This window comes from Amblyomma americanum, chromosome 5, assembly GCF_052857255.1.
Source record: "Amblyomma americanum isolate KBUSLIRL-KWMA chromosome 5, ASM5285725v1, whole genome shotgun sequence".
NCBI lineage: Eukaryota > Metazoa > Arthropoda > Arachnida > Ixodida > Ixodidae > Amblyomma > Amblyomma americanum.
The window spans coordinates 128,169,825-128,179,957 of NC_135501.1; the positions used below are offsets into that span (position 1 = coordinate 128,169,825).

The 10,133-nt window shown below is 45.4% G+C and overlaps 2 protein-coding genes across 2 annotated transcripts; one reads left to right on the top strand and one right to left on the bottom strand.

Annotated features, from left to right (window-relative positions):
- Positions 1-630: 630 nt before the first annotated feature.
- Positions 631-4,513, top strand: LOC144134175 (uncharacterized). The gene is made up of 8 exons (XM_077667137.1): positions 631-1,042; positions 1,351-1,413; positions 1,704-1,769; positions 2,574-2,627; positions 2,969-3,167; positions 3,225-3,362; positions 3,901-3,990; positions 4,425-4,513. The coding sequence occupies exons 1-8, from the start codon at positions 725-727 to the stop codon at positions 4,511-4,513; spliced, it is 1,017 nt and encodes a 338-aa protein (XP_077523263.1). The 5' UTR covers positions 631-724.
- LOC144132684 (uncharacterized) lies at positions 4,052-7,295 on the bottom strand. Its single transcript, XM_077665278.1, has 3 exons — positions 6,765-7,295; positions 5,610-5,716; positions 4,052-5,372 (listed from the first exon to the last, which is right to left on the bottom strand). Exons 1-3 carry the CDS (start codon positions 6,910-6,912, stop codon positions 4,578-4,580), a joined length of 1,050 nt encoding a protein of 349 aa, XP_077521404.1. The 5' UTR covers positions 6,913-7,295; the 3' UTR covers positions 4,052-4,577.
- Positions 7,296-10,133: the final 2,838 nt, after the last annotated feature.

A 10,133-nucleotide genomic window follows, 5' to 3' on the forward strand; every position in this document is an offset into this window, starting at 1 on the left:
AGTGCATGACAGTATTTTCTCGGCCATTTTGTCGCGTAAATAAAACAGCTATGACGCAATTTGCCTTTTTGCTGAAACAATGAGGCTTCGGCAGTTCGTTGTCTACAGCCGCTGGAAATATGTGTTTCTGCAGCGTCAGTTGTGGAATATGGGTAATTAATCATGTGCTGTGTAATCCACGATGTGTCCTGCATGAGTAGCTAACAGTTATGAACTGATATTAAAGGTTGCAAGTCGTGTACATTCTTGCGTGCAATGCAGCCGGTCAGTGCTGCTGCCGAGTTGCGGCAGGCAGCTCGGTTATATCACGGCACAGAATGTTGCAAACGCTATGCATAATAAGCGTTCCACAAAGAAAATTGTACGTTGACGCATTTAACAATGTGCAAAGATGTTACGGATCACTAACAATTCAAGCCGGATACCTCAAGGCGTACCGTGACACTCCGCGAGCTGTCGTGAAACGACCGCAAACATGGCGCATTTGCTGCGGCGACGCTCGCGCCGTCCTGCAGGGAGCATATACAGGAACACTGTACACGATTTTACCGACGGCTGCTGGGAGAGGGAGAAAATACTCTCGAACCGCGCGCTTCTCCAGCCTGCCACGGTGACCAACTAGCTGCGGGCTGTTACATCGCCGGCTCTTACCTTCTCGGCGTAGCTTGTTTACAGACATCCGTACCTTATCGTGATTTTCTCGCCCTTCGCAACTAATGCCGCGATGCCGTACTCGGCGCGAACTTCATCTGGTCAGCACTGCGTAGTCGTCGGCTGTGGCAACAACCAGCGTAAAAGGAAAAACATCACCGATAGCACTTGCGCCAAGCATGCTGTGTCCAGGTCTCAGTGCGGGTGTGACATGTTCATGTTGCACCGCTTTCCCGTCGACCCCGAGTTGAATCGTCAGTGGACGTCGCTGGTTAACAGAAAGGACTTTGCCCCGACTACAAACTCGCGCGTCTGTTCTCTGCATTTCGTCGATGGCAAGCGAACGGAGCAAAACCCACTGCCCATGCTGAATCTCGGCTACGAGCGAAAGGCGAGTACAATTATTGTCGTTTTACGTATAGTAAACATGCAATTTGCTTGCTGCAGAGTTGAAATGTTTATTATGCTGCATTTTGCGTGCGTAAAAGCACGGACAGCATTTGTCACTTTTTTTTTCCATTGCTTGCTCCATCACCGGGCACGTTTAGCGACAGCGGTGCGATATGCGCTGGTTGGCCGCAGATTGAACTTAAAGCGTTGTCGATAACGTAAAAGTGCAGCTTCACAACTTCACCACCGCCATATGTGATGTACAGGAGCGCTTTTTATTTCCGTTAATATAAATAATAATCGTTTCAGGTCATCCACGGCCGCAGACGCCTGATGCGCGATGACCGTGGTCCACCACCTGTCAAACGAAAGGTCAGATTGTTGAGCCTGTACATGGAAATGCTGGAACTCACGTTACATTTGATGGGAATAACGCGCTGCACAAGGAAAAACAACAACTGAAACGACGGCGCTTGGACAAGCGCCCTCGTTTCAGTTGTCGTTTTTCCTCGTGTAGCGCGTTATTCCCATCAAAGTCCAAGCGCCGTCGTTTCAGTTGTTTTTCCTTGTGTAGTGCGTTATTCCCATCAAATGTACAACCAACTAGCCCACATTGCTGCCTTGCTAGCTGTTGCTCACGTTACACTTGTTTCGCATTTTAGAGACAAGAAAGCCCAAGTGACGAGTCCGAAGCATCTGATGCAGTTCAGCAGACGCCACCGCACAATGTAAAAAATGCGCATTTATTATTTCACAATATTGTTAGCATTTATCGGGCTTCTACAGGAGCGGGCTGAAGTACAGACAGGGGGCAAGGTGTTTCAAAGCAATAAAAACACAGCAGTCTCAAATATTCGGTTCAGACGAATGCACAGCTGTGAAATTCGAGCAAGAAATGAGACTCGTGTACAAAAAAAAATATACAGAACAGCAATTTCACAAACGCGAGTCTTCTAGAAAGATCATACAGTGCAACAAAGGCATCAAGTACCATATCTAGTTATACATTGGCAGGCAGATGGCTTTACGCACGTATCTATGCTGATGCCACCATGTAAAGCAGAGAAAAGAAATTGTGCAGTGCGCTGGCTTTCAGAGTTCATGATTTTGAGTATTGTGCAATTTGTTGCCTAAACAGAGTGTAGCACTGTGAGGGAAATTTTCCCAAAATATTTGAGCATGCAAGAGGTCCTATGCAGAGTGACGTCTGGAGCAACACACTCACGTATGGCACACAAAAGGTGTGAGGCATTTGTCATGTTATTTGCACTGAACCTGTCTAGACAAGCTATGACTGTTCTAGTGAAGCCAGAGTTATTGTACGGAGAAGCTTGTTAAGCATCATCACATGCTAGATAATTTGAGGTCAGGGTTATTTGCACTGTTTCATAACATGTCTCATCCAACACAGAAGATTCCATAGCAAGCCTGTCCTCAATCAGCAAACACAGTGTTAGTGTGCATTCACTATTTGATGCTTTGCAATGTGCTGAGAAAGTAGACTCACAGCTAATGTACTTCTCTATTGGCAGGTTGTTTGTATCGGACATCACTCGGTCAGCCTGCCTTTCAGCCACGGAGTGAGTGTAAGTATGCATACTCTCATCATTCCTTTGTTGCTGAAGCTAAATTGCAGCCATCTGTTGCACTTTCTTTCACAGGTTATCAGTAATGTTCAAGATGCCTTTGTACAAACTAGATGTAAGCATGCATGCACATACAGGTCCACTACATACTGAAATAGGCCATTTTTGCCATTCTTGTGTTTTTCTGCCAGCAAGTTGTTAGACTCTCAGGGCTATAACTATCAAATCTGGATGAATTTCCAAAAATGAGCTTGCTATGCAGCAGTAGACTGGATATAAGCTTCCATGCTGTCCGAGCTTCCAGACGGTCGTTTCTGATGTTGCCTCTTTTTTTCTAGCAGGTCTCATTGAAAACTGATGCTGCTTCGTCTCGCCTAGATGCTAGCTTTGAAGAAACAACTGTGAGTGCTCATACAAAGTTCACTTTTCCAACCAAGACAACCTGCATTGCCTTCATGTTTTTCTTTTCCTGTATTTTTCCGATAGATGGCCGCTTACCAACAAAACAGCAGTTTGTCAAGGGAGGAAACAGAAATGAAGGTAATTTATAAGAAAATGGATTCTCAAAACAAGATACAAGATTGTTTATTATTTCAGGTGGAGAAGAAAGACAACTCTACACAGTGGGAATTGGAGGAACCAGTCCCAGACCACACATATGCAGACACAAAAGACAGTTCAAACACTCCTCCTACAAGGAGAAGCATTCACTTTCAGTACTTAACGCCACAAGACGTACACTTCTACACTGGCCTCCCGTTTGATGCTTTTAATAAGCTCATTCTTTTACTGAGGGCCAATGGCACAAAAGTAGGGGGAATATTGGGTTTAGAACAACAGCTGTTGCTCACACTTATGAGACTAAGACTTGGGCTCCTCTGTGGGGACCTTGCAAGAAGATTCAGCATTTCAATTGCGACAGTGTCAACAATATTCTCAAGTATGATGTCCACCTTGGCTAAAGTAATGGAAGACATAGTGGTGTGGCTGCCTCGGTCAGTAGTTTATGACAGTATGCCGTACACCTTTGTGAAGAATGGCTACGACCGCACAACATGCATATTTGACTGCACAGAGGCATGGTTGCAAAGACCCAAGAAATTAATGGCAAGGGCACAGAGCTACAGCGCATACAAAGGGTCAAATACTATCAAGTTTTTGACAGTCATAGCGCCCAACGGGCTAATCATGTTTGTATCAGATGTATATGGTGGAAGGGCCTCCGATAAATACATAGTTCGGACATGTGGTGTGGAGGACTATTTACTCCCAGGCGACGAAATTACGGCAGATCGTGGATTCAAGCTTGAGCCACATCTTGAAGCACAAGGAATCCGCATGAATGTGCCGGCCTTCACCAGAGGTATGTAGACTGTTCCCTACATTGCAAGCTTTCATGCACCTCTGGGTTTGAAATGCTCATATTTGTTGTCTTTTGGGAAAGAGTCAACTGTCTGAAAAAGAAGTGACAAAAACCATGCGAATTGCCTCACTGCGCATCCATGTGGAACGCGCTATCAATCGGATAAAGACTTATCGAATTTTTAAGCAGGCTTTGCCTATCAAGTCAAGGAAGCATATCAACACGATTGTTTTCGTTTGTGCTGGCCTATGCAATCTGAAGGGCCCTCTGATCAAAGAGCAGCAAGAACAATAAAGGTTCAGTTTCAATCCCAGTACGGTTAGGGCTTGACTCATTTATTTCAAATGCTAACGTGCGATTAACACGCTAAGAAAGCAAAAAATGCACAACACAGACATCACTAACAGTGCACTCTATGGCCGCTGCGTCTTCAGGAGACAGCTGTGCAAGGAGGAGGAAGTTCCTGCTGTGCATCATCAGCCTTGGTTATATCCACTGCACCATAAACGCATCGTCCAGCTGAGACTTATGTTATCCTCGTAAATTTACCAACCAACTCCCTTCACAGCCTAGGCAATATTATGCTCTCAAAAAAAGCTTTCAAGATTATTAATGTGGGTTTTCATGAATCCCTCATCTCTCTTGACTGGAATCAAAGCTCCCCCTTGGTCTACGTGCAAGTACAGGTAGAAAACAGTGCTCCCTACCAGGTTCAGGTGCAGCTGTGCCTGAACTTGGTAGTAGTATTTATGTGCTGCCTTTAGTACACCTGCAGAATCTAAGCAAAAATCTGCCTTGCACTGCCCCTCCTTAATTAATTCGCCCGGATGTACATGCCGCAAGCTATATAGGCATTTAACCTCTAAAAGTGCTGGGGGGTGGCAATCGCAGACAAGCAAACCGTCTGGACTACACCCAAGATACGGATACCTTGGATGAATCATCAAGCCGCAATCTTCGAGTCTGCAATTTGTATGCTTTGTTTGAAAAGCAGCAAGAGCACGCTGTTTCGCTAACTGCTCATAATTTATGCCATACTGCATGGCAAGGCTGGTAATGCAGTTGTCATTAAGTATTCTCTTCATTAATGACTCGTAATTCAACCGTTTGGAACGGCAAACATCTTTGAACAATGAAGCAGTTATCCTGCCCTTGCGGTGGGAAAACCACTCGGCACAGTTTCTTTGCTCCCTTGTGGCCGCTTCAATTTTTTTTGCAGAGGTCATGGTAAGGCTGAGCTTATCCACTGCTCGCTCACTTCCAAGCAGCTTTCCGAAGTTGAGGTTGCACAGAGGTCTTTCGAGAGTAATCTCGAAGTCGTCCACTGGTGGCTCCACTTTGTTCAGCTGCATTTCTTTGCACTTCGGTGACTGGAAGGCAACCTGAAAAAAATATCTTCATTAGTCTAGTTATAAATTTTTATTAAGGGCAAAGATGCTAAGAAGTCTGACTATAACAGTTTAAGCAACAATAAAAGGGCAGCAACACTGCCTTGTCAGCAAGATTACATTGAGCATGGCTGTGGGTTCAGGTCATTCCTAAAACTTGCACTCCAATTCAAGATAAATAAGTCAAGTTATATTCATGCATGACAAAGGCTTATGCATTTTTGTCGCTACCTTCTCTGAGTGATGTGTCGCTTGTTGCCTCTGGACACTTGCTGGTGCCTGAGAACGTTGCTGGATCTCCCTTCTCGTCGTCATCAATGTGTTGTGGAGAAGGGTGCCTGGAAATGAAAAGCATCACCACAATGCCTAACAGCCAATTTCATTCCATGAAAGGCACTCAAACTCGCACCTACATATAATAGTCAATGTACTACCTTCATTTTCAAAAATATGACAGTGCAATCAGGACAAGAGTGAATAAATGGATGGATCAGCCCAGTGTACACTTGCAATTGCATTCATCAAAAAAGTAGAAAATATGTTCTACAAAGAAAATTTTTCATATGTGGCTAGCACATGCGCTCCGAGGACTTGTCAATCCTTGGCAAAATCTTTCCTCAAACTAACACTCAAAGATATTGATCCCTTTTACACTTACACTCTATTTTGCTCCTTACAGTGTTCCATTTCAGTTTATCCTCACAGCACATAACTGCACTGAATATGCAGCTCTAACTAAGAAAGAAATCATCTCTTTCATAAGGAACACTGCAAAACGGGACTAAACACATACAGCGGTGAACTTTTTTTTTACATTAAAAGCAGCATTCATTCTCTCCCAGATACACGTGTCAATGAGCAATTTTTTTCTTATGAGCCGGAGTTCTCAAAAATGGCTTCTCTTCCCTTGGAAAGAAATGAAGATATCATTATTCGTGTTTTGTGTTACCTACAATACGAAAATTTGTCGTCCAGCCAGCCATTCCACAGAATTCAAACAGGTTCATGATTTTTCTCATTCACATATGCTTGCAAACAGATTTTTCTTGGAATGTGAAATATCTTCATGTGACAATTGTTTTCTCCTCTGTCTGCGAAAATGACTGGCTTCCAAAATGAGCTGCATGTGTATTCCATATAAAGTACATAAGCTCTATATCTTACATCAGTTCTCACTCATTAGTGTCCATGGTCCTCATTGTGCTACTGAACTTCTAGAAACTAATGACTTTGATCACTTGCCACTTCCTTGTTGTAGAGCCTTACTCGTACTATATGCAGCAAGTGACTATGTTATCTGACAGTGAATACAAGCAAAGCACACTCATATTACTACACTGCTAACCAGCTTGTTTAATAGATGTGTGTCATCTCAGCAATACTCACCAGGAATATTGAAGAGCTCACCATAAGGTGACTTCTTGATGTGGTCTGCGAGTTCTTCTTTGCTTGCAAAATGCTTGACCTTTCGGGTCGGCCTTGGGTGCTGAGTGCTTGCGGGGTCCACCGTTGACCTCTTAAGATTGAAGGACATGGAATTGAGAAGGGCCGGCTCAACATTTCTCTTTGTACCCCGATTTCAAGCTGCCACCTTGTCGGTACATGAGATGCCAGTGATGCCTAGCTGGACGCCCATTTCTAGCTTCCACAACAGGGCACCAATATGGCTACAAACACGTGCTTTTCCGGCCATGCAAGAACAACCAGCAGTCACCACTTGACCATTCTTCCGCACACAGGCCCATGGCGACCATGGTTTTTTTGTTTACTGCCTGAGAGGGTCGCACATCGGCCTTCACATACACAATATCAGCAGCTGCTTCGTGACTCAGCACCTGGCCCACCCAACCGCACTGCAGCTGGTTATAAGAGCCCAGGCTTTTGTACGCCTCTGCCTCTTTAAGATCACAGGCCTTTGATCTAATCAAGTAGCATACAATATGAGCACTTGTTATGCTTGGCCAGAATTTGGTGTCATCTGTCCACTGCTGCACGAGCAGGGGATGAGCATGGGTGTCACCATCTGAAAAAAAAGACGGCTTGCAAAGGACATTAAAATAAAGATACCTCCAAAGGCCGGCAAAAGTGCATTGGGCGCTACAGCTCTTAAGGAGATATGTACGATCATGAGTTCACTGTAGCGCTGCCATAATATGAATCCCACAGTTGCTTCTGCCTTCTTGAAATTTGAGCGGTGCAAAACAGACGCTATAATGCTGGTTAACTGCCCGACTACAAGGAACACAAGTCCGATCGCAAAGCACATATAGTTGCGCAAAATACTCTGGGGCAACAGGAGTTGGCGACCTTACACATATTTCGGCAACTGGGCAGACTATCAACTAACACTGCCTCGCACATAATCAAATTGCGCTCTCACGGCTGCGTGCGCTCGTGCAGCCTACGTACGAGGCGTGAAGGGTCTACCAATCTCTTTCTTTCCAACTTTCTGTTTCGTGACGCATCGAGCGAGTTCCACATTGCAGTGGTGTGGCTATGTGGGACGCGGCCGACAACGGGAAAGAGCACGCGTACTGACGAAGCTAATTCGAAGGATTTACATGTGGTAGAACGTACGGTACACGTCAGATGCGGCCAAAGACGAACTGTGCGGGATTGCCGGAGCACTCGCGAGCAAGTTCGGAACGCCAGCCCATCGGTGGCAGAAGGCAGCGCGTATCTCCGACGACGCCGCTGTCAGCAGACTGCCGGTCCTTCATTCCGCTGAATGTCAGGTGGCCCGCGGTAACTTACAAAGACTGTAACACGCTACGCAGCCGTTAAAAAAACAATATTTATTTGTCTACTACGGTTATTCATTATTTTAGTAGTAAGTAGCACAGACACTCACCGATCGCGATCGCTTGCTCCGTCGATGCAATAACGGCCGGTTGGTTGCCTTGACCACAAGCGCTTCCAGCCGCTTGCGCCATTCAAAATGCACACGCATACGGCTTCAAGCTCACCACTGCTACGTTTCTGCAGATTTATTTTGCGAGCGGGTGCCGGCAGAACGACGAGCTGCACTCCAAAACATGCTGAGACGCAACGCAGCCCGAGCAGCCCAAGCCAAAAGTAACAGCCCGTAACGGCAGCGCCGCGCGGCGCTGGGGTCTAGCAATATGGCAGCCCCCAAGTATCGAAACTGAAATCGTGAATACGCGTAAACAGTACAGCGCCATCTAGTGACAAGACGTCAAAGCACATCAACGCTCGGTTGAAGAAAATTTCATCCGTGATTACTGATAACTAGGGTGAGCGCATTGGGAGCCTTTCTTTGTTCCAAGAAGAAAAACTATGCAAACCTAAGAAAATTTAAGAACTGACTAAAAGCTATGGGCTCCGTGCGCTGGTATGGCGGCGCCACCAGCGACCACGTCGCCAGCGCCGCCTCGTGGCACTCGCCGCGTTAACCGGACGCTCAGTCACGGCCGGTCTCTCGAAGGGAGAGCGCGCGCGCTCCCCTCGAGACTGGCCCTGGCGGCCCTGAGCCTTCCTCCATGCCCGATGCGTTTGCGCCAGCCCGGCCGTATAGCAGACGCGCACTGACCGCTATGCCATTCTAAGTCAACGCCTGCTTCTCTGCGGATTTCAACGCATTGAAAGCCTTGACGCCACTACTGCTGCATTTCGTTTCAATTGCTTTCAGGTTGGCCTCATAACTCATTCCAAGCAACCATGGTTGTGTTGCATTCCCGACGGCTCTGCAATATCCGGCAGCGCAGTTGAGCTTATTGAGATTAATTATGTACCTTTACAGTTTGAGAAACAAGGCTCTGACCCAAATAATGAATTCAGCTATGTAATTTACATCAACTGTGGCATCTACTATGTGAATGGCGGCTAGAATTGCGAAAAACGTAAACTTGCAGCACATATATATATATCAGATGATAGTGCTCTATATCCTGCAGGGTCGACACTGCTTTACTTTGTGTATTCCTCTCAGAGAAGCACAGCTCTAAGCCTACAAAAATACGATGGGTTTCTTCCTAAGCATCTTCCACAGGACTTTCATTTCAGGAATTTCATGAAGACACCAAGTACATCAATTAATTTGGCCGTATTTTTCTTTTGGTAAATACTAAAATATAAAAAGGCCGCCGCGGTGGCTCAGTGGTTATGGTGCTCAGCTGCTGACCCAAATGACTCGTGTTCAATCCTGGTTGCGGCGGTCGCATTTCGCTGAAGGCAAAATTCTAGAGGCCGAGTACTGTGCGATGTCAGTGCACGTTAAAGAACCCCAAGTGGTTGCAATTATCTGGAACCTCCTACTATGGCGCCCCTTATAGTCTGCGTTGCATTGGGACGATAAAACCAATTAAAATCAAAAGATTAATTCCCGAAATAAAGGTTTAGTGATGTGAAATCCAAGAAATATATACAGAGAAATTTGAACCACTTTCTATTTTTCTTTTTATTCGTCCAGAACGGGACCTGAGATCTCATAAATACAACAAATAAAGATACAAAATTTTAAAGCACTGAAGGAAATAAAATGATGAATTAATACGCAAAAGCTTAGGTGAAACAACGTGAAAAACGACATAAGCACTCTCAAAAGAACGACGTCGCTCCCACTGCATACACACACTCACGAAAAAAAAGCTAGAAACAAAATTGACACGCTGAACCACCGATGAACATAACAAACGAAGACATAAACTTCAGATGTAGTTCCAAGAACTTCACCGTAGACCATTTCCTGTGACTGACTGAGCGCATTCCTTCGCTCTACGTAAAGACATAAAGCAG